The following is a 26,443-nucleotide window of genomic DNA, read 5'->3' on the forward strand; positions in this document are numbered from 1 at the left end:
GCGGTTCCGCTTCAACAACCGGAGCCGCCGGGAAGGAGAGAGCCTCGGGCAGTTCGTCGCTGCACTACGAGGGTTAGTGAGTAGCTGGGCCTACGGGAACCAGCCGGGCTCCTTGCTCCGGGACCATTTCGTCTGCGGCATAAACAACCCCACCATGCAGATATGACTCCAGGAATTTGCCGAACCCTCGCTGGACGAGGTCGTGAAAGCAGCGCTGGCAATGGACACGGTTACAAAGGATGCCAGCGAAATTGCACGTGCGGCGTCAACTGTGTCAACGGAAGCGGCGGTAAACAAGATGGCGACAAGAGGCGGTACAGTCAAACCCGGATATATCAAACTCGCAAAAAAACGCCTGTCAGTTCGATATAGGGCATAATTCGATATAAGCCTGCTAAAGAATTTGACATCATAAATTCACACACCATTCATAAAAGCACTTTATTGACAAAGCTAGCTTAGTTGCACTTGAAATAGTCTTCCATTTTTTTCTGTTTGAGCAACTTCGCTGCCTGCGACAGCACGCATTTCTCGACATGGCCTAAAGAGTCGGAGCAGGCAACCCTCCACATTCGCGCAGAAGCGCCGGACTAGTGCAAGAGCACCAATCACCTCTGAGGATGTGGGCAAAGGATCGTCGTTTCTCACGCCTTCTTTGAACTGCTGTAGCCAACCGGAGCCACCTTGAAAATCCTCCCTGCCAAGGAGAAAAGCCATGTCCTAGCTTTTTGTTCGACCATGGGCCGGACACAGGGAGGTTGTGCAACCGAACGTCGACGAACCACTTGTACACGGTTGCCTCGACGTCTTCATACATAGCCGTGCGTACGCGTCGGGCGCCACGGGCACCGGGTCTTTTGTCCGCTTTATCCCTAATCTCCGCCTTATTCTTCAAGATCGTGCTGAGAGTGCTCCTCTAAATCTTGCACGCTGCCGCGACGTCCGACTTCTCACCATGTTTGACTCGATTTTTAATTTCGAGCTTTACGGCGAAAGGCAAATTCTGCCGCTTCATGCTAGCCATCGCGGCACAGGCGCATGGTGCGAAGCACAACGAACGAGAAATGCAAGGAGATAACTCGCACGACCCGCGCGCTCACGCGACGAGAGTACAAGAGGCCTTGATTGGCTGTCTCAGCAAGTGCTGCGGGCGGGTCAGGATCATTTTTTGCAGGGGGGTGACGGCGGCTCGACTGACGCAGCGCGGTCACAGTAGGGAGAGAAGGTCATGCGCCGCCGGGTTAAACCACTTCTAGAGTGAGTGGTGGGGAAAAGCGCCAGTTTCCCCGCCGCTATAAGGGAAAGCCAACTTCCGGGGGCACTTTTGCCCCGCTTGACGTTCGATATATCGAGAGTCGCTGCTATTCTTGCTCGATGTAACCATAATTTTCGCGATATATTCTCACTGTAACTATACCATGTTCCGAAGTTGTTCGATATACAGGATAATTCGATGTAAACGGGTTCGATATAGTCGGGTTCGACTGTATCTGCAGTCGCTGCGGTGAAGCCCAATCACCGTCAGTGTCAGTTCTCTCATTCGCAGGGTTCACGTGCGGAAAATATGGGCACCTTCCACGCATATGCAGAGCGGGGAGGACGAACAGCGAACAGCAGCAGCAGCAGCAGCCTGCATCAAGCCCAGGTTCCACACAAGCCCGCGGCCAAGGTAGGCGTTGGGGACGTGCAACAGCAGGCTCCGGTTCCTCCGCGGCCAGGCTCTACGTCGTGGCCGAAACCCGCCGATATTCGACATGTGCCACACCAGCCTTGTTCCGTCGTTGGTACCACTGTACATGCCGACCGTCGAAGTGTGCGGGCGCCCCATTTCCATGGAACTGGAAACGGGGGCCAGTGTGTCAGTCATGGCCGGGAAACTGTTCAAACGGACCTTCCCCGGAGTGTCCGTCAAGGCTTCAGGCGTCATGCTGCATAGCTACTCTTGAGAGCTTTCCCACTTCCAGAGTCAGGCCCAGGTTAGCATCCGTTTTGGCAACAGGGAAGCAAACCTTCCCCTTTATTTGACAAGGAGTTGTCACTGACGCTGCTAGGCCAAAATTGGAGTCATGCACTGGGTGTTCGGCTACCAGAATACCAGGAAGCTGCCCTGAAAACGTGAAAGACATCCCAAGCCTTCTAACAGATTTGCAGTCAATGTTCCAGCCAGGGGTGGACACATTTGCCGGCATGACGGCTGGCATATATGTACGTGAGGAAGTCCGGCCTCATTTTTTCAAGCCCCGTCCACTGCCGTTCGCCCTGAAGGACGGGGTCACCCCGGAGCTGCAGCAGTTACAGCGAGAGGGCATCCTGGTGCCAGTCAAGACTTTTGAGTGGGCCATTCCCATCCTTCCAGTTCCCAAGCGAGACAGTAGTGTCAGGATCTGCGGGGGATTTCAAGGTTACCATCAACCCCATCGCTACCGTCGAAAGTACCCACTGCCTCGGATCGACGATCTCTGGTCAGCATTGTCCGGTGGACAGAAGTTCACAGAGCTTGACCTCAGGGACGCTTACCAGCAGCTGGTGCTCCAGGAGGCCTCACGGAAGTAAGTCACGATATCGACAACTATGGGACTCTTCCAGTACATACATTTACCGTTTGGCGTGGCCTCGGCACCAGCTATCTTTCAGAGGGAGATGGACAACCTCTTCAGGGTCATGAGGCACGTGGCGGTGTACTTGGACGACATCCCGGGACCCAGTCCTGTCCCAGGTGGTGAAGGCAGTATACTGAGGGGAGGAGTTGGTGCAGCAGTCCTACAGCCACAAGGCCACTGCTCATACGTATGCAGGATGGAACCACGTGCCACAAGCATGCTGAATGGGTGAGGGCTCGCCGTGGAAGCCAGCCTGCACCGTCAAGATCAACGGCAACACCAGTTGCTGCCAACGAGACGCCCACCACCTCGCAGGTGACAGGCGTCGCCAGTTTTGCACCACCCGTTGGACCAATTCCAAGTTCATTACCATCACTGCCAGCCACTGCAGACCCTCAGGATAGAACGAGTATGGCTCAGGCAGCACCTGGCACTGCCACACCCAGCCCACTAACACCTGTACCCAAGCGGAGTGCTCAACATCGAAGGGCACCATTCGCATGGTTAAGCCACCGTCGACCTGGCTGAAACTTGTGTTTTGCTTTTTTTTTGTGTGTTCAGCAACTGGGGGGTAAGGGGTGTAAGGGGTGTTCAGCAAAGGGGTGTTAAGAGCATGTAGCACCCTTTCTAGCATAGCTTCATTCAACTGCTAGGTTCGGCGGGCAACACTGGTCATGAGACCACAATAAACACTGACGAGCGCAGCTGTCGGTCAGGAGCTGTGACCACCATCATGCTGTTGAGTCGCCCTTCCTAAACGCGGGTGCCTCGGCCCCCACACTCGTCCGCGATCGTGGGGCAGTTCATGACAAAGTGCTCCGTGCAATAGCACTTACTCATTTTTGTGGCGTCAAGCACTTCTCGTGTGTTTCAGATACTCGACTTTTAGATACAGACTCACGTTTGTGTCACTGGTCTTAGGACAGAACCTCTAACATTCAGTACATTGTGTCAGGAATTCTGACATCGATGCTCAGCCAAACAATTTCTTAGGTAGTAACAACGAACCTTTAGCTCTTAATATACATAGCATTTACATTAGCCAAAGAAAGGTATCTACGGTTCGAGTGGGAACCACCCAGCATGACTGCCTTTCACAGGCAAAGGGCAGGCATGCTGCAGTTCCAAGGGCAGAGCTGTCATTTTTTCGTAGGTTGTAATCGTCATCTTACTTTACATTTGAGATCCTGCACCACGCTTTCTTTATAAAAGCATGTCCGTTCTGTTTGCAGTACAGCAGAAATAGATGTTCTAAACCCATCGCAACCAGAGTTACACTATGTCGAATATATGCGAGAGATCCCAGCTTGACAGTGACTCACTCAAACGTTTGATGTACCACGACTTTCGTTCAAATGGGTGTAGGAAATCAATTCTTGATGTACTGCATAGAGTTCGAATTCCAGGTTGTTGCAATACGCAGGTTTACTTTGTAACTCTCTCAGTTTAGAAAAAACATAGCTCCCCAAAAGCCCCGCCACGGTGGTCTAGTGGTTATAGCACTCGGCTGCTGACCCGAAGGTCGCGGGACCGAATCCCGGCCGCGGCGGCTGCATTTTCGATGGAGGCGAAAATGTTTGAGGCCCGTGTACTTAGCTTTAGGTGCACGTTAAAGAACTCCAGGTGGTCAAAATTTCCGGAGCCCTCCACTACGGCGTCTCTCATAATCATAGTGTGGTTTTGGGACGTTAAACCCCAGATATTATTATTATTTTATAGCTCCCCAAAAGGCACATGAAGCAATTTACATTTGAAAAGCTGCACGTTATACTAGAAAAATAACTGCATATTAGAAATAAGCACACAAATATAGATAAACTCGGCAAGTTTTATCAAAATCAAGAATTAAAAAAAAATATTTAAGAGTAGTGTCCACCCATAAGGTGCATGCACACAACGCAGGGGATATCTCTTGTCTGAAAACTGCCAATGGCAGCTCTTTTGCCCATGAAAACTGCCAAAGGCTATTACATGGGCAGAATTTATTAGCTACCACTCAAAATTTGTTGCCGAACTCTATCCCAGATTTAGGTCTGCTAAATACACTTCTGAATGCGATTTCACTCATTCCACATCCACAAATGTCATTCAGGGATTGCAATCATCATCATCAAGCTGAGCAAGTGCAACCAATCCAACATTGAATCTGTAGCAGAAAACGTTCATTTTGATTGAACAACGTCACTGCAACGAAATCTACGGAGAGAAAAAAAAGAGACGTGGATGTTCCAGGTGTCGCAGCGAGAAGTGGGCTGCCGGACTCTTCATTCTAGCACAATGCCTAGTGCCACTCCACGAGGGTTAAAGGCCAACTCCGGCGATTTTTTGGCCATGTCAAAGTAATGATGCTTTTATGTTCCTGAGACGCTCCTGTCACGGGCCCGATAGCAGAAATACTCGGCAAATTGGAGAATAATTTTAAATAAGCAAAAATGCGCAACACCGAAACCGAAACCCAACCGAGTGTGCTGTCTACGTATGACGTAGACGTTGTTACGAACGAACCGGAAGTCGTGCAAGGCATGCCGGTCACGCCGGCGCGGAGTATGAAAACTGTGAAAGCCAGGACGACCAGCAAAGCGCCGGCCAAACCAACGCTGTCTGTCGCCTTGTGCACAGCAGACGCTCGCTGTAGCAGCCGAAGCGCCGAAGTTAGCGGTGCCCTCGGCTGCGTCACTTCCGCCGCCTTCCCAATACTGACGTCACAGACGCAATGTTGCCAATAATTGTGGGAAGCCAGGAGGGCGTTTGCAGACAATTTTTAAAATTCATTTGTAAACAATCTTCGCATGTCTCAAGCCTGTAATTTGGCATAAATGACGGAAACGTTCAAAGGAACGTACCCAGCGAATTTCATTGAGATCCATCGACCTCAAAAAATCGCCGGAGTTGGCCTTTAAGGGGTCAGTGCTGCGATTTGGAGAAAGGTCCACGACATTGTGTCAGCAGCTGCCTACCTTTGTCGGGGGTGTGACAAGTGCCGGCGGAGCGGCCAGCAGGGCTCCCGTAGGGGGGGTGAAAGGGGGTGTCCCCTTGAAAGGGAACAGCAGTGGTGGGGGAGGATCGGCCAAAGCTCCACAGGCCAGGTCAGTCGGGAGGAGGGCAAAACCTGTCGTGGGAGAAGTCGCAACAGCACACAGTCTGGCTGATGACCAGTAACAGGCGTCCCATTTTCTGGCACGTGTATAATCAATGTCTCATGTAGGAGGTCACTTTCAGTGCCATAAACATGCGGTATTAGAAAGTATAAGCAAAAAAAAAAAAATGGAGGCAAGGTTTGCCATCCTCAATTCATGCCTCTAATTTTTCTCTTTCACAAATGTCAAGTGTATAGCAGCACAGTTGATATCAAAAGTTTACAATCTGCAGGATCTGAGATCCTGACTGTACATTTACTGTATAAGCACATTTGTTCGGTTGGAAGTGCTTAGGCTGGTTATTTTTTGTTACATTCTAGAGTTAGATACTTTTTATCACTTTTGGTGACAAATTTTAACCAGTGAGCAAGACATGTAAGGATCATGTCACCACAATACTGAAGGAACATCAAAAGCTCTGGGAAAGACCCAAGTTTATTCATGTCAGGCTGTAGTCCACTTGAACAAATCTTGCTAGAATGAAATTGACGAGACATGCAAAAATATTCGTGGTTGCACAATTTTGTTGCAGTGAAATTTCATGCACAGACCACACAAATGAAGAAATCCTATATTTATGACTTGTCATCTGTTCTTGGAAAGTGTATTAATTATTTATTCGCATTGAGTCTCACCATTCGCACTGATAAAAAGATTTTTTTCTGCCATTCATAGTGCCCTTTTGATTAAATATTTGACATTTGATGCAGAATATATTTGTCGGTGCAGATGCTGAAACCTGTGGTTCTAATTTTCCCCTACAATTTCCAGACTCCCAGGGCCGTTGTACACATCCTATAAGCAACGTCTGTTGACTGCTTTCATTTCTGCAAGCGATGTACACTACAACAGTTCTCAATGAAAGCGGCACATGGATCACTTATGCGTTTCATTTATCACCAATTGGTACTTCCATGCAGTATGCTTCGAACTGCACAACCACACACGTGCTATAAACATAGTGCTTCTCGCAATCGGGTTGGCAGTGGTAGCTGTGAATACGATTTGTATAACGGCCAGCGTGGCGATATGCTGCTAGCACGGAAAGAGAACATGCCACCATTTTTTGATGAAACGGGCAGGCAAGTAATGCACGAAAGCTGCCATAGTAGCACGCGCGCTTTGCGACTTCTCTGCTACACACGAGATCTAGTGGTGGGAGAGCATACTAAACGATCCAAGTTTGGCGATAAACCGAACAGTGGTGCCAAATGATTGTGCTTTCCGGGAACGTATCATTAGGTGAAAGCAGCGTAACTGTATTAGGTCCTTTTTTGTGTCACGTGTTGCAAACATTGGCACGGGGACATCAAATGAAACTAATGTATCACCGAGGCTCCCCTGTATTCTCGAGGGCTTACAGTATGAGCACTGAGACACCTGATAAGTCAATAACTTATCTGGATGTTGCTGCGGTGATTTCACTACTTGAGCAAAGCAGAAAAGCATGCATTTGCTTTTTGAACTGCCCAATTTTTCGGATGATATTGCCAACCCTAGGGAGTCTGAAAAATTGGACATTTTTATCAAATCCCTTGCCCCATAGATTACTCATGCCAACTGTGTGCCATTCTTGGCACTCTTTCCTCTCCTCCTTCAGCACCATCCTGTCTGAAACAGCTGATATGAAATATCCAGAACAAGGAGAAATGTCAACCTCTTGTAGAGCAAAGTTCTAGCTCGAGAATCCTGTAGAGTATTACACGGCAGAGAGAGCCAATGAGGCAAAGCAGTCCCTTTCTCACTTTTCCATCTCAGGTGCAAAATCAGTCTGGCCACCATGCGGAATAATGCCTCCTTTAGACTGCAACATAACATGACACACTGACCCTGTGCGTAGAGCGAAGGGGCAGCTGCAGCAGATGCCAAGGGCAAACGCAAGGCAGCAGTGGGGCTTGTCAGCTCCTGGGGTTGCCGGGACGTCACCTGGGTGTAGCAATAGGGCACACCTTCAGGAACCAGGACAGAGCAGTGCTTTTTAGGGAACTAAAGGAGTACCGACACAAAAATTCCACATCGTTTTTTTCTGTTGCATTTTCACGGCTGCAAAGCTCGTTTGCTCGGGCATGTAACGGTTCATTATTTGGAGACGTTTTTAAAGCACCACCGTTTGACCTTCGGTTTCGGTTTCAAAGTTTATTTAGGCGCGGTTTTGACCGGAATGCTGAGCTTCGCTTGCACATTTGCGTGTACATGGGTGGTAGGTTCCCCTTTAATGCACTCGTCAAAACTGGTTTTTAATCTCTCAAAAGATGACAGCTTGATCCTAGCTCGGTTACTGCCCACAGGGGGTGCCATTCACTGGTAGGCGACAGTATATATAAACGATTCGTCTTAATTGAAAAATCGAGAACGGATAACTGGGCTAGTTTGTGGGAACTCATTATAAGGCAAGTAGCGCAAAGGGACACGGACACAAGCGAAGAATAAGTGCACAGGACAAGCGCCAACTTCAAACTAAAGTTTATTTCCTGAATCCTCGCCTATTTATCTTAAATCACACCACCACATAGTCACCATGGAGAGAACAACTGATACTGCTGTGAATGTCTTGATCATCTCTTATACCTAAAATGATAACAACACTAAAATGCGCAAAACCGCGCAGTCGAACACTGATACACTCGAAAACATCACAATAAAAACACGCATGCTCAGAATAGAAAGTTCCTATTACGCGGCTAGGGTAGCAGCCAGGTTGGCCGAAAGAAAAGCTATCTCACACGGGAGTAGGCTCAGTGAAGCCTGGCTAACACATACAGAATCGCTCATGAGAATTAAAAACGCTTCTACGATCTCTCTGGGCAGCTTGTTCCGGTTCCGGTACATCATCGCCGTGTCAGACAAAAGTGGTTCACACCCGCACTGCCGACAGTGCATCGCGAGATGCGAGTATGGCGAACCTTTTAGAGAGCTGAAATGTTCTCTGAGCCTGATGTTCCGTCTGGCCTATATATTTACGTCTGCACGAAAAAGGAATGCAGTACACAACGTTAAGAGTGCACGAAACGAACCGCATACCGTGCCTAACGGTTGTGGGAGAGCACACGCGCCCATTTCCTTTCCTTAAGGCTGGCGCGATCGCGAACTGACGGCAGGAGGCAAGGGACCACTAGGAGAGGAGCACTGTCGCCCTTTCCGGACAACCCCTTCTTTCCCGCTGTTCCTCGCGCCAATCCTCGCATCCCGGCTCGCGGGAAAGGGAACTCGCCCTGCGAGGGAAACAACCCTCGCGATGGGGAGGGACACGGGAGGTGAATAAAACAACCGGGCAGACGAGCAGACGGTCTCTCGTGCCCTGCTGACCTGCGAAGTAACACCTCACCGCCCCGAGACCAGCCAGCCGATCATCGACCGAAGGTGTAAGCGTTACCCTTTGTTTTCTACGAGAGCGGACTATCCCTCTACGCGACATTTACGCGTTATTGCTAGCGTAGCAATAAAGTGTTGTTTGTTGTTCTAGCCTGTTGCCTTATTCGCCCGAACCCGTCGTAGCTGTGATGACGCGCGCTACGGGAAGGGGACGTTGACACGGTACGACTATTTGCGGCTGGGACCGGGGCTAGGCTTCTGCACCAGCCGTACATAGAGCGGACCCCCTCATCTGGCGCCCAACGTTAACGAATTTGGCAACGCGGCTAGTTTTGTGGACGCGAGCGACTACCGACGCTCCGTCAACATAGGACAACGGGCATGTCTGAATTCCAGGATTTGTTCATGTTGTCTGATGTCGCGTCGCAGAATGTCGATCTTATGGCTAACGCGGGGGCATTGTTTGGACTTTCCGACAGCGTAAATTTTGGTTGTTTCACGCGGGACAATCAAGGTGTTGCAGCGACCGCGTTAGGAGGGTCTAGGCCTACGACGGAGAGCGCCACGCCGGGCGCCCCGTCACCTCGCGACGCGAACAGCGAGATGCCGCCACATGTTGCTTCGGCACAAGCCGCAGATGTGGTCGCGTCTTCGGGCAATAGTGTGCCCTCGAGCGAGGTACTCTTGCAGAATGCGCTGTCAGTTATGCAGAGCTTAGCCAGCGCATTGCAAAACACAGCGCAGCCTCCTTCGCAAAGTGCGGGACCACATGTCAAGGTAGACATGCCTACCTACAGTGGCTACCACGACTGCAGGAGCGCAAATGAGTATCTCGACCGATTGCTCTACTGTCAGCAAGCAATGAGGCTTCCCGACGCCGAACTTCTCGCGCGTGTGGTCCCGGTGTCGCTGACAGAGCAAGCGACCCGATGGTTCCGACTGACCGGACATCGCGCCCGCACGGTAGAAGAGTTCCGCGAGAGCTTCCGCGACGAATTCCTTCCGGCGAATTATGAGTGGCGTTTGAGGAGGGAGTTGGAGCTACGCACCCAGCATCCGGACGAATCCTTGCTGGAGTACGTACGGGCGATGGACGAACTTTATCGCCTCGCTAACCCTCTCGCCACCAACGCGGAGAAAGTCGAGCGCGTTACACGGCAAGCGCACCCGACTTTTGCGGCTCACTTCAGGGGATGCAAGTTCGCAGACCTAGAAGAGCTCGCCGCCGAAGCGAAGCGCATACAAGGGGACATCCTCGCGGCGCGAGCGTACCGCCCGCCTCCACCCGCAGCGCAGTCACTCGAGCCTCGCTACAGCCTCGCTGCGCGTGGAACGGTGGCGCGGTCGGTTCAGAGGCGTTTAGGGGTAACGCGTCAGCATTGTTCGCTGATGAGCACGTACCGCGCGGTTGGGAACTGTCAGACCGCGCTTTGGACCCCTACGCTTACGCGCTTCGTACGGCCCGTGCTGCGCCTGCACGTGACGTTCCGCGGCAGGAGCACGTGGTCGAGACGAGCCCAGACGAACGGCGCAACGCGGAGCGAGGCCCGCCGGATCGTGGCGACGAGCGCCCGGGCCGGCGTGGTTTCCGCGGTCCTTGCTACCGGTGCGGCGCACCGGGGCACATCGCCCGCGAATGCGGCCGCACGCCGGTTCAGGAGCGAACACGCGGTTCGGGAAACGGACGACGCCGCCGGTGAACCACGTAGGGCACCGCGCGGCGATTAGTAGTCCTACCGATGCGCTCGGATCACTAGCACCTACAGTCTGTCGCGCAGGTGATGCCGTAGACTCGCCCGCACCGTTAATCGAGTTAACGATAGCTCGAAAGAAGTTTGTAGCACTTTTGGATACTGGGGCAAGCGCTTCATTATTTGGGGACGAGGTGTTGCACCATCTCTGCGAGAACAATATCCGCTTGAGACAAAGCAACACCACCTTCCGCCTTGCTTCGGGCACAGCGCAATCGAGCGGTGCGGCTAGACTTGTGATCCGCTGGGAAAGACGCGTGAGGCGACAACGCTTTGTCCATCTTCCCGGTTTGTCAATGACTCTAAATCGAGACTTTCTCGCCAAGTCAGGTATTGTCATTGACATTGCAAGATGCGGTTACCGAGAGCGCGACGGCGACGCGCTAAAGCTTTTCTCGAAAGCACCCGCATTGACAACGGCATGCCAATCGCAGGGAGCAGCGCGAGTGAGAGAGGAGGAAAGCGCGCGGAGTAAGCGAGTAACCCCGCTAGAACAATGTGCCGCGGTACAGGGAAGGTCAGTGCACCCGCTTTTGGCAGAAGCACACAGCATGCCAGAAAGGGAAAGGGTGCAGCTGTCGTCGCTGTTGTACGAGTACGACGCGATTTTCACTGACCGCCCGGGCCGCACTACGCTGGTCAAGCACACAATTGATACGGGTGACGCACGACCTTGGAAATGCAATCCCCGACCAATTAGCTTGGCTAAGCGGAAAGCACTCGACGCCGCCTTGGACGAACTCATCGACACAGGCGTGGTCGAAAGGTCAAACAGCCCATGGGGTTTCCCGGTTGTTCTAGTTCCAAAGAAGGATGATGCATATCGCCTTTGTGTAGACTACCGCAGGCTGAATGAGGTTACGAAGAAGGACGCATACCCTCTTCCATCCATTTCATCGTTGGTATCCAACCTAGGCGGGGCGAAGTACTTTACGACGCTCGATGCCAGTCGTGGATATTTTCAGGTCGAAATGGACGAGCGGGACAGAGAGAAGTCAGCTTTCACATGCCACAGGGGACTTTTCCAATTCAGGAGAATGTCTTTTGGCTTGGTGGGGGCTCCCACTACTTATCAGAGGCCAATGGACCAAGTTCTGGGAGAGGCAAAGTGGCAGCACGCCCTAGCATATCTAGACGACATAGTGGTTTACTCGAAAACGTTCGATGAGCACTTGCGCCACTTAAGAGACGTTCTAGAAAGGCTGAGGTCTGCGGGCATCACTCTGAACCCGAATAAAGCTCAGATAGCGGCGACCCGAATAACATTGTTGGGATTCACGCTTGACGAGGGTCGCATTTCGCCGAATAAGGGTAAGCTTGAAGCGATAGTCAGCTATCCGTCGCCGAAAGATATCGGTGAGCTGAGGCGCTTTCTGGGGATGGCGAACTTCTATCGCCAATTCATTCCAGACTGCGCGGCAGTGCAGGCGCCTTTGACAAAGCTCTTGAGGAAAGGCGAGCGTTGGGCTTGGGGTCAAGAGCAGGAGGCCACACTGCGTCGCCTCACTAAGTTGCTGGCTAACACGGCTGAACTGCAGCTACCCGATTTTAACAGGGAGTTTGTAATTCAAACAGACGCAAGCGACCTGGGGTTAGGAGCAATTTTGCTTCAGGAGCATGGAGGTGCCCTCCGACCGATTGCGTTCGCGAGCCGTTCGTTAACGCCGGCGGAGAGGAACCACTCGGTAACAGAGAAAGAGTGTCTCGCGATAGTTCTCGCTCTCCGTAAGTTTGACTATTACATCGACGGAGTGGCGTTTGTTATTGAGACGGACCACATGGCGCTCACGTGGTTGAGGCGCTTGAACGAACCAAGTGGCCGCCTGGCTCGTTGGGCATTGCTTCTGCAGCGTTACGACTTCGGCAAGAACAATGCCGCGGCCGACGCGCTATCGCGTGCTCCAGTCCGTCACGAGACTGACCCGGAACGAACTGAGAGCGAGACACTCGAGGTAGCGCTAACGGAAACAGTAGAACAAACGTCAGTTCAAGGCACAAGCGTGAACCACGTAGAGGCTGTTGTTAGCGCGGGGATTGTTTTCAGCAGAAGGGAGCTGTTAAAAGCTCAGCAGAAAGATCCGTTTTGTCGAAAGGTGTTCGACGGGCTCCGGGAGCCGGGTGGCGAGGCCACCGCGCACACGGGGGCAGCTGGTATTGCTGTCGGTGCGGAGCGCTCGGCAACAGCTGGTAATGCTGTGAGCGCGCTGGATTCTTATCTGCTGGATTCTGACGGCGTCCTTACAGTCCCATCCGACGATGACACAAGTGAGTCATTCAAGGTCGTTATACCGCGCAAGTTGAGAGGAGCACTGCTTCGCTACTTTCATGACTCGTGCATTGCTGGGCATGCGAGCGGCCCTAAGACTTATGCTAAGTTGTGTCGCCTCGCTACCTGGCCAGGCATGCAGCGGGACGTAATTCGTTACGCCCGTTCATGCCACGTGTGCCAAAGCGTCAAGCCCCGAGGCGGACGACCGCCCGGCCTCATGCAGCCGATCAACAATCAGACTCCCTGGCAAATCGCGGCATGTGACGTAATGGGACCGTACCCCACAACTCCTAGCAGAAACAAATTCTTGCTGGTGATCACGGATCACTTCACTAAGTGGGTAGAACTTTTCCCCCTTAGAAAGCTGACGGCTCGTGTGATCTTGGATAAGTTGATGGAGGTTTTCACCAGGTTTTCACCACTACACTAGAATATGTAGCCGTCATTTACGACCCGAAGATTTCATAGAATATAAGAAGCGGCTGCTTAAGAAGGATTCTGTAGCATCGGTCTTTGCAGACTACCCTTTACGTTTGCAGCCCAAGGTAACAACTGAACCAAGCATGGCAAGTATCACTAAACATGACCGTGCTGCGTCCGAAAAGTCAACGAATGTACCAGTAGCAACGCTGCCTCGCGATCGCCGCCATGTGCAGCGCTGACATTAGGTCCTGAAGCTAAAGAATTGGAGCCCATGAACACTACATGCGCAACCAGCGAAACAACCGACAGTCATCATGCACAGTGCAGGGGTGCAAGAGCCGAAATAGGATTTGGAGCAATTTATGGAGCAGCAAAATGTTGCTTTTAGAGCACAAAAATCCAAATTTGGAGCAGGTCACAGAAAAGACCAGAATTTTTTAGCACTAAATCCCAAATTTGGAGCAGTATAACAAAGAAGGCTTACTTTTAAAAAAGAAAACAAATACGTACAAACCATTCAACATCAGATAACTCATACAATGTGCCCGTGAACACTGCTATTTCAATAAAAGCGGTGTGTTGAGCCACCCCACAGTGCAAACAATGACTACGTTCACATTAGCATTTGCAGGGCCTGTCAAATAATTCGACAGGCACTGCAGATGTTAATGTGGACCTGCAAACCTGGCAACCTCGAAATTTGGGAGATTCTTAAAGCAGGAGCAAGTGATGGGGGGGGGGGGGGCGAAAAAATAAAATTGGCATACATTTTTGTCTATTTGTTTCTCAAGGCAGCAGAAACGGCACACACAGCAGCTCCAAATGATTGCCAATAATTTTTTAGACGTCAGCGATCATACTAGTACTCGTAATCACATAGTGCGTGCACGAATAAGTAATTAAGGAACAAAATGTACTGTGTCCCTGACAGCTATTACTAATAGCCCCTTCTAAATTTCAGTACGCTTTTCCACAGGACACCAGTGTAATGCGGCAAAAGTGGCTTAAAAAGCGTTCTGCACGCAATAAAACAAGCATCAGGAAATTTGAGAACCACTGTCCTTCTTTACTGTGATAGCAATTATATGGACACTTTCGACGGGTTTTTGCCGTCATGTCCCGCATAAAGTCTAAACTGATAACATCCCCCCGCGCATAGTATGTTCTACCGCAGGTTAAAGCGCGCGAGTGCGGGTGACTAACGCAGCTGAGGCAGAGATCAAGCGAGCCAGCCCATCTCCATCGCTCGAAGGGCGCATGCGAAAACACCACTCCGCTCGGCAAGCCTGCCGTCGAAGCAGATAGTAAACGCCCCGCCCGTCTTGAACGAGCATGAAAAGGTGCGAGGGGGGGGGGGTTGCTGTCGCTCGAGCAGCCACTTTGAACTTTGATTCTAAGGGCGCGGTCGTGATGGCTGGCGCGTGCACTATCTCGGCAGCCATCAGCAGGCGGCTCAAAATCCTGCTACGTGCTGCGCTCTCAATGCGAAGACATTGTGCAGAAAGAGCATCTTTCACTGGAGTGGCCGTATTCTCTTATACCAACGTTTTGTAGAGTTACGCGAGATCGTATCCAACAGAGTTTGCTGCCAGCCTCACTTCGTATAACGTTACAATTTGTTGTTATTGCATTCATTGCTTCGTCCTTGCGGTGAAACTGCGACTTTTTTTCTTTTCTTTGACAGGGGGGTTTAGGTTTAGGGTCTGTGCATCTATTGGATGATGATGCCCACACTGCAGATGACCAACGTGGCCTCCATTTCTCGCTAAAATTTGTGCAACTGAGAAAATTTTGAAACTGGCCGGGCATTTTGGCGCAGCGTGGCACAATTGAACAAATTTCACGATTTTGGCTCAGCTTGGCGCAAAAATAAGGAATTGTATCAAATCAGCGCAATTGGCGCAGCTGTTGCACCCCTGACAGCGTCACAATAATGCGTGCACAAGGCTGGGCAGGCAGCCCCATGTGACAAAAGCGTCCAGGTCAGGAGCCATTCGGCCACTACATTGCTCACTAAAGAAAAGGGCAAATGGAAGAGAAAAGAAAGATACTTGAGGAGCCAGATACTGAGGCTACAACAACTCGTCGACAAGTACAAAGACGAGCTCAAGCAACTGACAACAGGCCGCATTTTTCAAGCCTATCACAATGGCTCAAGTTGAGAGTCGGCACTACGACTTTAGAATTGAACAACAGCGCCTGTTCACGCACATCGGCCAGCGTTGCAGGAAGCGCGGGGCATAGGCAGCTGAATTTTGTTTGTTTTTCGTACCACCACGAATTTAACTGGTTTAAGCTCTGAAATGGTGGTATCACTTGGCACAGTTCCTCATTCTTCTCGCACCAGCTGACAGTGGCGTACCAACTTGTTCGCGAGTGGGGGGGGGGGGGGGGGGGGGCTGGGCAAGCCTCCCTCACTCCGTCCGTCGTATGTGTATTATATATATATATATATATATATATATATATATATATATATATATATATATATATATATATTTGCACTCAATTTGATGCGATTCTTCCTATACAAGATAGAGTTTGAGTAGCAGTTCTTAATCGCATTATAGAAAAAGTACAGTCAGTTCTACGTAGCATCCTCTGGGACATCCATAAATATACGTATTCTGTATGTAACAGTATTGCAAGCAACTCTTTTAGTACAATAATAACCGCACAACTTTATGCATGAATGGAATTATATCGATGGCGGCCTCCCCAGTAGTATAGATTTGTATCATTTATTGAAATTACATTAACGTCTAGAAGCTGCTCACTAATAATTGCGTTTTATAATGTAGGTAGCAGTGACTGCACCTTTTCTTTTTAGTGTTTAGTAATACACTTTCTTGCAGCTATTCCGGTTTGCGTATCTTATATTTTGTCTTGTTTGCTCCTAGTCTAAATAATGCCTCTAGCGCATTGTTTTATTATTACTATTATTTTTATTACTATTACTGTTAACTTGTCAACCACAATTTCTTTTTAAGTAAGAATGTGTTCTATTAGGAGTGTATCATTTGTTGTACTCATCGTACAGTAAAACCTCGGTGATACGATCACGGCTCGTACGAATTTCGGGTTGATACGAATTTTTCTGTGGTCTCTGCCAAGGCCCATTATCCTGCAATGTATTGGAGTACGGTTGTTGCGAACCGATTTGCACCCTGCGACGTTTGATACGAACGTACGCTAGCGCACAGGTACGAACAAGTGCTGCCCGCGCTGTCGCGGAAGACTCGGCAGACAGGTGCGGGCGGGGGCATGCGCGCTGCGCCGTCATCAACGGTGCGTCGTTGCCTCCGAGAAAGTGCGCGCAAATCTTGGAGGCCTTTAGACGCCTTCGCGTTTAGGTTACAGATGACGTTGACGTCGTGCTTTTTTTTTCGACGCGTTGACTCGTGCTCCTGTGCTCGAGGCAGCAGCGTATTTGTACTGTGTTGACAGGTGTCTGCCACGTCGATGCAAGCCATGTGCCCGCAATCAGATGTTCTATGAAATAAGACTGAAACTTGGGCTGCGGGTCCGTCATGAAGTCCCATTAAAGTTGGACAAAGACCCCAAGAGACGAAGCGGAGGGTCTTGGTGAAGGAGCTTGGCCTCTATCTATCGTGTGCAAAGCGTTTCTTAAATCAGTTTCGCCGCAGTACTCTTGTGTCATGCAGAAAAGTGTAGTAAGATCAGGAAGCGGTGACGGGGCACAACACATCTGGTTCATTAATTACACACGCGCACATGCACCATATATTTACGAGTACAAGTATGATCACTGACGTCTAAAAGCTTTACTGGCAATCATTCAGAGCTGTTCATGACGTCGCTGCGGCCCTGTAAAACACTAAATCAAAGCGTATGCCAACTTTCTTTTGTCGCATACTGATTTTCCATGTTCTCTGGTGATACAAATATTTTTGGTAACCCCGCGAGATTCGTATCACCGAGGTTTTACTGTATTTGTATTTGCAACTTTGCTTGAAGCGTGCGAATTCATAGTAGAAAACAGCGCAATACAACAGAGGCAAGAAAGGCCAAACAGGTTCAGCGTGAACAGCGCTAGTCTTGTTTGGTCTTGTCCATGTTGTATTGCGCTGTATCATACTTTGCTTGGAAGGCCCTCTGGCCTCTCCAAGTAAATACACCTATGCAAATGGTGTAAGCACAAATTTTCTTTTAAAAAAATGTGGTCGATTATGACGTTAAAACTATACCGCATTGTTTCCTTCCGCAGTGGTCGTTAGCTGTTTATGAGTGGTCTAAATGTTCTGGGTCATGCACACAGCGCCTGCTCGTAACGTGACACAACAAATTACCCCAAAATGATCGATTGCCTAATGACCACTGATGCGTCGACTACGTACAAAATAAGATAATACGCTATTTTCAATACGGCATATTTTTGCTCATTGATTCTTTGCCATTCATCAAACATTTTCGGTGTGCCATAAAATCGCGTGCTTGTTACGCCACGTCACAAATCTGTGAAATCTTGCGGTGTTAAAATGATGCGTTCATCCTATAGAGCGCATGACTATGCTGAACAATACCCAAACATTTTTTGGAATAGCCGGACAGTGCCACATTCTGAATGTAATTCAAGAAGCCTGCCTGCCAATCACATTGGCAGCGGCTGCTTATAGCAGCTGGCGAGATGGCTTCATAGGAGCCTAATAAATATTTTCAGCTAATTGTGCGCGTTTACAACTTCGTCAACTTATACTTGCTGAGAGGGAGAGGTAACTAGCCCGGCTGTCAATTCAGTCTCCTTAGTCCAGAAAACCCGTGACGTGAGATCGAATCCCAGCCGTGGCGGCCGCACTTTCGGTGGAGATGAAAATGCTTGAGGTCCGTGTGCTTAGATTTAGCAAAGTGAGGTATTGGGATGGTTGGTTTAGCATGATTAAAATGCTGCACTACAGTTACTGGGACAAAGAAGTTAGGGAGGACACACGTTACAAAGTGCACACAACATGCGCAATCGTGTCTTAGATTTAGGTGCAGTTAAAAGGCCACAGGTGGTCGAAATTTCCGGAGCCCTCCACTACAACGTCTCTCATAATCATATCGTGGTCTTGGGACGATAAATCCCTACAATTATCAGTCCAGAAAACCGTGGACCTTGACCATTTCGCTGGTCCGGTAGATCAAGTTGCGGGACAAGCTTGAAAGCTGGGCTTCCCTATGTACTCGAGTCCACTGCCTTATTCCTCGTCTTGTTCCAAGCCGCCGCGATCGCTGCAAGCTACCATACGATAATCAAAGCCAACGCATTTAGGTTCATTTAAAAATGTTGGCAAAGCAAAGCAGGCTAATCGGAAACTCAAGCGGAAACATTTTTTAGCTCCCCAATGCAGCCCAACTAAAACACTAAACAGTTCTGCACACTCATCGACACATAGTAAATTGGATATAGAGCGGCGGTGATGTTATTCCTTTCCGATGGAAAATAATTTCCTGAAACAGGGAGAGGGTTTCATCGGTCTTTAAAACGTTTCCTGGTTCCTGCCCGTATTCTCGTTGTCGATTATGTAAATTTCGGGCCACGCAGATCAGCATAAAATCATGACAGAGTGCTCTAAAGTGTAGAGGCCCTACTCAGTGGTAGCAGTGGTGTACCAACTCATTCTCGAGTGGGGGGGCCAAACGGCCCTTACTCTATCGGCCGTGCATATATATATATATATATATATATATATATATATATATATATATATATATATATATATATGCACAAAGAACTCCCGTTAAGACGAACTCGGTTAAGAAGAATTCTCGCTTATGCCGAACAACAGAGAACCGTTTGTTTGGTTTCCCATAGACTCAATGCGAAAAAAAATTTGCTTAAAGGGACCGACAACTGATTTTTCTCGACCCAGTTTTTTATGGCGCGACAGGAAGCTTACCCTTGGTAGCGTTTGTAGCTGCAGTGGTTTATCCTAACAGGCCGTAGTTATTTTATAAGCAGTATTTTTCGATCTGAATGGCTCCAAACACGCATGAAGGCTTGCTCCAGCAACGCTGAGAATTGATAGCGATGCCGCTAGCCCTTGTGAAAGCTGTCGTTGTTCTGCTTTCGCAGGAGTTACTGTAACTATATGCTTAACCACCTTTATTTTGAGCTTTCCAACCATTTTTGAAAATAGCAAGCTGTTACAATGAGATGATGTGGCTTTATACACCTTCTCGGTATTTGTACAGCGTTGCGTGCGCCTGCGCCCAAGGTTGGCTGCGCCTGTGTCAAGGCTGCCTATGGATGGATGGATGGATGGATGCTATGAGCGTCCCCTTTATAACGGGGCGGTGACAAGTGTGCCACCAGGCTCGAAAAAAAAAAAAAAACCTTTACTCTTTTTTTCTTTTTTTTTAGCGTTGGCCTAGTGTCTTTACTTCAATTAAAACTATTTTACTCCAGAAGACAAAAAAAACCTTAAGTTTTCAGCTTCGTTCTGTGCCCTTTACGGCAGAATGTCCTTATTTTTTTTTTCCCATTATTTATTTTTGTCCTTTCTCTCTAGTTTTCTGCCACCAATACTCTAACCGTCTCTTACTTATTTCAATCGCGGGTGTGTTCAGCTTTCCATTGTCTCTAAAACCCAAGGCGTCATGTAGGCTCGTGCCCAAACGTACACCTGGGTGGATGTCTCCACATTCAATCAGAACATGCTCCGCCGTTTCCTGATCTTCCCCGCAGCACGTGCATTGTTCTTCTTCTTTACTGAATCTCGCTTTATAACTACCCGTTCTAAGGCAACCCGATCTCGCTTCAAACAGTAAAGCGCTTCCCATTGAATTGTCGTAAAATGCCTCCCTCCTTATTTCATTTTTGCCCTTCCGGTAGTTACTCAAAGCCGGTTTTTTTCTCCATAGCTGTCATCCAGTAAATCCTCTCCGCCTCTCTGACTTTTCGCTTAACGCTCTTTGTTGACATACTGCTTACACTACCAGCCGTATATTTACTAGTGAGCCTCCTAGTTCTTTTTCTCCACTGAGTTATGCCAAGCGAAGGCAGCGCCACTTTGTTGCATACAACTAACGCATGCCTATATGTAGATTTTTATGGAGTGATATCTTTTAATATAAAGAAATGAACAATATTTCAGTACTAACAGAAAAGCCATCGAACGCGTACACCAATCAACGGTCACGTGACCGGCTTCATCGGACCATTTATGATTTCGCCGCCAGAGGCGCCAAAGGTCATATTTTTATTTCTTCATTGAAAGTCGCGTAAAATGACCTTTGGCGCCTCTGGCGGCGAAATCATAAATGGTCCAATGAAGCCGGTCACGTGACCGTTGATTGGTGTACGCGTACGATGGCTTTTCTGTTAGTACTAAAATATTGTTCATTTCTTTATATTAAAAGATATTAAAAGTTATATTTTTATTTCTTCATTGAAAGTCGCGTAAAATAACTCCGCCTCTCACGAGATAAACAGGGTTGGTTTGAGTCAATGCGACGGACAATCTTCATCAGTGCAGTCATCTCATTTCATGTTCTGGGCAGTTGTCGGTCCCTTTAAGACGAACCACCCAACTGTACTCTTCTGTTAAGACGAACTTTCACGGTGATCGACAAGGCTGGCGATTCTGCGAAACGAACACTGCAGTCTTGGTGGAGCATTGAGGCGACCGAGAAAAAGCAAAAAAAAAAGCGCTTCCCGGAGCAAAGACGCGAAGCAAATCGCGACGCGGAGGGCGCGAGGTAAATGAAAATGAACTGTTGATCCCCCTCACCCCCAGCCGGTGGGTGGGGGAGGTGCGGGCTTTATCAGCAAAGAAAGCAACAAAAAGAGTAGGGGGATTTACAACTTGGACCCCCAAGCCATTGCGTCCTTTAGTATCCCCCCCTTCTTCGGTTTCCCAGCTGGAGTACAAAAGAGAACAGAACACAACAGCTTGGGGCCCCTCCGGCGCGGGCAGAGGGGCAAACGCAAGGGGAGTGAAAGGGAAAAAAAATTGGACCATCTCCCCGAAGAGAATGCCGATGGGATGCGAAGCAGCTGCGTTGCGCACGGGTGGCGTCATGGGTTGAACGGCGCTAACGCGGGTGCTGCGGTGAGCGCTGGAAGATTCGCAACTTTCAGCTACGGTGGCGCCGCCACGCGGCAACCGGTGAAAGCCGCGTTCCGGTGATAGAACGAAAACTTGCCTGGCGACAACTTGCGGGCTGTGCTTCGTCGTCGGTGTGTCCTGCAACTTGCTGTGCGTGTGGCCAGTGAATTACGATGGATTTTGTTGGTGCAACATTGCGGAACCTTTGCAGTTCAGTAATGGGTAAACAGCACAAGAGAAATCGCGTGTACTGCGTGCCAAAATGCTTAAACCGGATACTGTGAAAGGCGTCGTAAACGTGGCTGGTTTTCCCTTGGACCGGCGGCAGAAAAGGCAATGGGATATCCACGTGCGCATCGGGAAGCTTGTCACACAGAAAATGATGGTTTCCATTGTGCTTCTCAAATCGGCTGAATTTTGGGACGCAACTGAATTCCTCGGATATTACGTGCCAATACCACGGTACGATTATGGGACGCGCTGTAGTGAGGAGCTCCGGATGAATTTCGACCACCTGGGGTTCTTTAATGTGCTCCTAAATCTAAGCACGCAGGTCATCTTTTGCATTTTTCCTCCATCGAAATGCGGCCGCTGTGGCCGGGAATCGAACCCGCGTGAACATGCATCGCAACACCTTACGTACTGCGCTATCACGGCCCTGGGAAACAGCATGCGAGTGCTCTTTTTTTTTTTTTGCTTAATTTAGAAGACGACGGTCAATAAAACTATGCCTTCGCGAGCGAAAACCACATCGCAACAGCCTGCCGCAACTGACACCGGCGAGCGGCTGCTGGGCAGACGCCGCTGCCTTCGACGATCGAGCGCGAGCACGCCGTACAGTGAGCAGATTTTGCTAACACGATTGATATTGTACTCATGTCAGGCGTCGACATACGCAGTTTTCTCGACACCCTCAATATTTTTTTTTTCAATAAAAAAAAAGAGCAAAGTGGGAGCGAAGCAAGCCGGTTGGGTAAGACGGCCTGCAGTGTCTGCGATTGCATCGCAGGTGCCTTCGAATCGTGGTTCCCGATCTCGCGAGTGGTGTGGACGCCGACGCTTTTTTTGATAAGTGCCACACTGGAAGCACCGCATTACTGAATTAGGAATTAGTTTTCATGATAAAATAATTGTAGCACATCTTTTTCATGCCACAGATAGCGGCGATACCGGTAAATACCTCGGCATCCTCGGACATGTTGATGGGAGCGGTAAGGAACCGAGCAGCGGCACGACATTGCCTGTCTCCAGTGCTGCTGCCACTATGGCTATACGGCCGTGCGATCGCCGGACCGGGCGGATGAGAAAAATCTGCCGAGTTTGACGCACGCCGGACGCCCGATCCGGCGACCCCGTACGGCGAAACATCCCCATTCCGTCTGCTACACCAGCGCGTAGGACGTAAAATCGGATGCAAAATCGTGCCGCGAGTCTCGGAGTTTATGCTCTCAAGCGTAAGCTACTTCATGCCATGGTATGTTCAATGCGGTGGAAAATTATCCTAGCTGGCAAGCGGCAGCAACCAGCGACTACACATGCGGCGATCACCGCATCGACAGCCATATTGGATCTCTTGTGGCGCCCCCTATAGTTGCTGAAAGTTGCGAATTCGTTTGAAGCAAAATTCGGTGTAGCGTTTACTGGTGTAAACGTTTGTTTGAAACGCAGACACGGAAGGCGAGCGGGCGTTGGAGCCGGCAGCTGCGGCGCTCCGGCGGGTGAGGGAGAGAGTGACGTACGCGCGCACCTGCGAGGGAAGCGTGCGAGGGGTGCGTGACGTCAACGCCCAGCTGCGGCGTGACCTACTTGGCACCGCTCCAACACCTGCGCTAAAGTGAGCTAGCTCACTTTACCTGCGCCGAGGGAAGCGCGTTGCCTCGCGTTTGTGCGGACGGACAGACAGCGTTACACAGGCTAGTCAAGGAGCTGCTACGCATCTAAAAGCGACGGGAACAAAAATTGTCTGTGCATTACAATCGAGTACGAAACCCAAACCACGTTTGCGGCGCACTCCCGTCAGAGGGGTCAGGTGCACTGTCATCGCCATCATACAATGGCGGCCGAGCACATTTTGTGGTCGGTTCGCGTAGGACCTGTGCGTGTTCTATCTGTTCCCAGTGAAGTGCAAATTGTGATGAGCCATTTTGATTATGGAAGTGCACGACAAGGGATGGCTATTTTGTACACGGAATATGGCTGCGTCATGTCTTTTTCGTGTGCGAAACTGCCGGTATTTCTGCTTTAGTGGGGTAGTGCCGGCACAGTAGATCATGGCATTGTGCATGATGCCCGTGTCACTGAGGCGCTTTGCCTGGCTTCGAGAGACGTTTAGTACATTTTCCTGTTGCTCAGTGAAGGCCCTCTGCGCCCTTCGGGCGCGGAAAACTAATCGTGCTTCGCCCTCGCTTCGCGAGTGCGGCCATTTCGCTATCGCTCAATGGCCGGTTGGCAGGGTCACGGTCACGCGCTACTGGCCGCTGTCGCGGCCACGCGCTGTTTAGCCCGCGCGCCTGCCCCTTCGGGGCAGGCGCCCGTCCATGCCAGCGTCCGTGGTGTGCCCGTGTCACTGGGGCGCACGTAACCCACGAGCCGGTTCGCGCTTCTCAGTCTGGTAACAGACTAATGCAACACCAAACAATACCCTGCCGTAAAAAAAAAAGAAAAAAAGACGAGACTGCAGCGTGGTTCGAACCAACGTCCTAGCAGTTCCGAGCACGACACGTTAACCGCTGCGCCACTAGGGCCAATCGGTTAGGTAGGTTTAACGGGCTGCATTTGTACTGTCACGCTGGACGTAACTTTAAGACTCGTTATTCTTACGTCCAGAAGTAACTGCAACGGCTCCTATCGTTACGTCTAGACGTAACGCTAGACACTGCCAAAGCAGAAATACCGGCAGTGTGGTCACATGACTGCAGCCAGCCAATCGAGACGAAGTGCCGGCATTATCCCGTGCAGCCTGCTCTGCCGGCTGCCGGCACCGTAGACAGTTCCAATGGGATGTATTCAGCTGCATGTCGATCAGGAAAAGTTACTACGGGCCGAAAACGGGAAAATATCCGGACCTCGAAGAAAACCTTGCAGACTTTCTTAAGCAACTCAGCGTATCATGACTTTGTCAAGGCAACAGCACGCCAGAGAGGCGTATCCAGAAGCGATCTCAGAGGCAGCAAAACAGGCTCACAGAAGAAAAGGAACTGCCAGGACAATAAATTTACATTATTTGAAGGAAAATTGTGCTTCTCTCTCTCTCTCTTTTTTGTAATCGTCAACATAGGAGCGTGCTACAGTTTTATCATTAAAATGTGGTAGCAGTATCTTCATGAAATTTTTTATTTTTGAACACGCGAGTTCAGGTGCTCGTACGATTCGTGTACTCTGCTTGAAGGCATAGTTTTTATCTAGATGAGCCAAATAAATGCTTTTTCTTTTCTTTTTGCCCCCATTGTAACTCTACTCCATTCAGTGTTTTCAAGTAACATATTTGGATACACTTGGCATGTTAGCATGTCTCTTTTTGGGGGCACTTCTGATATGCCGAACTCCTGATAAGACGAACAGATGACCGCGGTCCCTTCGAGTTCGTCTTAACGGGAGTCTATTGTGTGTGTGTGTGTGTGTGTGTGTGTGTGTGTGTGTGTGTGTGTGTGTGTGTGTGTGTGTGTGTGTGTGTGTGTGTGTGTGTGTGTGTGTGTGTGTGTGTGTGTGTGTGTGTGTGTGTGTGTGTGTGTGTGTGTGTGTGTGTGCGCGCGTGTGTGTGTGTGTGTGTGTGTGCGCGCGCGCGTGTGCGCGTGTGTGTGTGTGTGTGTGTGTATAACCATACATAGCAGCGGTTGCATTTTTCGAAGGAGGTGAAAATGTTTGAGGGCCGTGTACTTAGATTTGGGTGAACGTTAAAGAACCCCAGGTGGTCGAAATTTCCGGTGCACTCCACTAAGGCGTCCCTCATAATCATATCGTGGTTTTGGGACTTTAAACACCAGATATTATTATTATTATATAACCATACATATGCATGTTATGCAGGTAGTAGTATTACAAGGAACACATATTATACATTCGCCACACAACTTTACGCATGAATACACTTATGTTGACAGCAGCCTCCCAGTAGCATAGATTTGCATCATTCAATGAAATTTCTTTAATGTCTAAAACCTAGCTGCTCACCAATAATTGCTTTTAATATAGATAGCAATGAATACACCTATTTTTCCTAAAAAGAAATGAACTTTCTTGCACACATTCAGGTTTGCGTATATTGCCTATATTTTGCCTTGTTTGCTCTTAGTCGAAATAGTGTTTCCAGCGCATGATTATTATTATTATGATTACTATTATTGCATTACTATTATTAACTTGTCAACCACAAGTATTGTTTTAAAAATTAAGGATTTGTGGTATTGGACGAGTTGAGCATTGTTTAAAAGCATTGTATTTAGATTTCCAACATTTCTTGGAGGGCCCTCTGACACCTCCAAGGGAATACCCCAATGTAAAGGGTGTAGCCACAAATTTCCTTTGAAAAAAAAAATGTGGGTGATTGTAACGTCAAGCTACCTCGCATTGTTTCCATTTCCGTTGGTCATTAGCTGTTTACGATTGAAGTTTTCTGGGTGATGTACACAGCACCTGCTTGTAACGCGATGCAACAAATAGCACAAAAATGATCCATTGCCACTTATGCGCCACTACCGTCAAAAGATAGGCGAATAAACTGTTTATTTTCCATACAACATATTGTTGGCCCATTAGTTCTTCCGCATTCGTCAAACATTTTCGGTGTGCCATAAAAATACCTGCTTGTGGTGTGACGTCACAAATCAGTGAAATCTCATGCGTTGAAATGACGTGTGCAAAGTAAACAGCGCATTCATATGCTGAACATTAACTAAACATT

The 26,443-nt window shown here is 49.3% G+C and overlaps 1 protein-coding gene across 1 annotated transcript in view; it reads right to left on the reverse strand.

The window, feature by feature from the left end:
* LOC119389632 (roquin-1) overlaps nt 1-26,443 on the reverse strand; it is a 264,759-nt gene that overhangs the window by 38,179 nt on the left and 200,137 nt on the right. The window contains exons 14-15 of the mRNA XM_049412057.1: nt 7,567-7,663; nt 5,558-5,709 (exon numbers count right to left, since the gene is read on the reverse strand). Of these exons, the coding sequence (XP_049268014.1) occupies nt 5,558-5,709; nt 7,567-7,663 (249 nt within the window). The remainder of the gene's footprint in view (nt 1-5,557; nt 5,710-7,566; nt 7,664-26,443) is intronic.

Source organism: Rhipicephalus sanguineus, chromosome 1 (genome assembly GCF_013339695.2).
Source record: "Rhipicephalus sanguineus isolate Rsan-2018 chromosome 1, BIME_Rsan_1.4, whole genome shotgun sequence".
Lineage (NCBI taxonomy): Eukaryota > Metazoa > Arthropoda > Arachnida > Ixodida > Ixodidae > Rhipicephalus > Rhipicephalus sanguineus.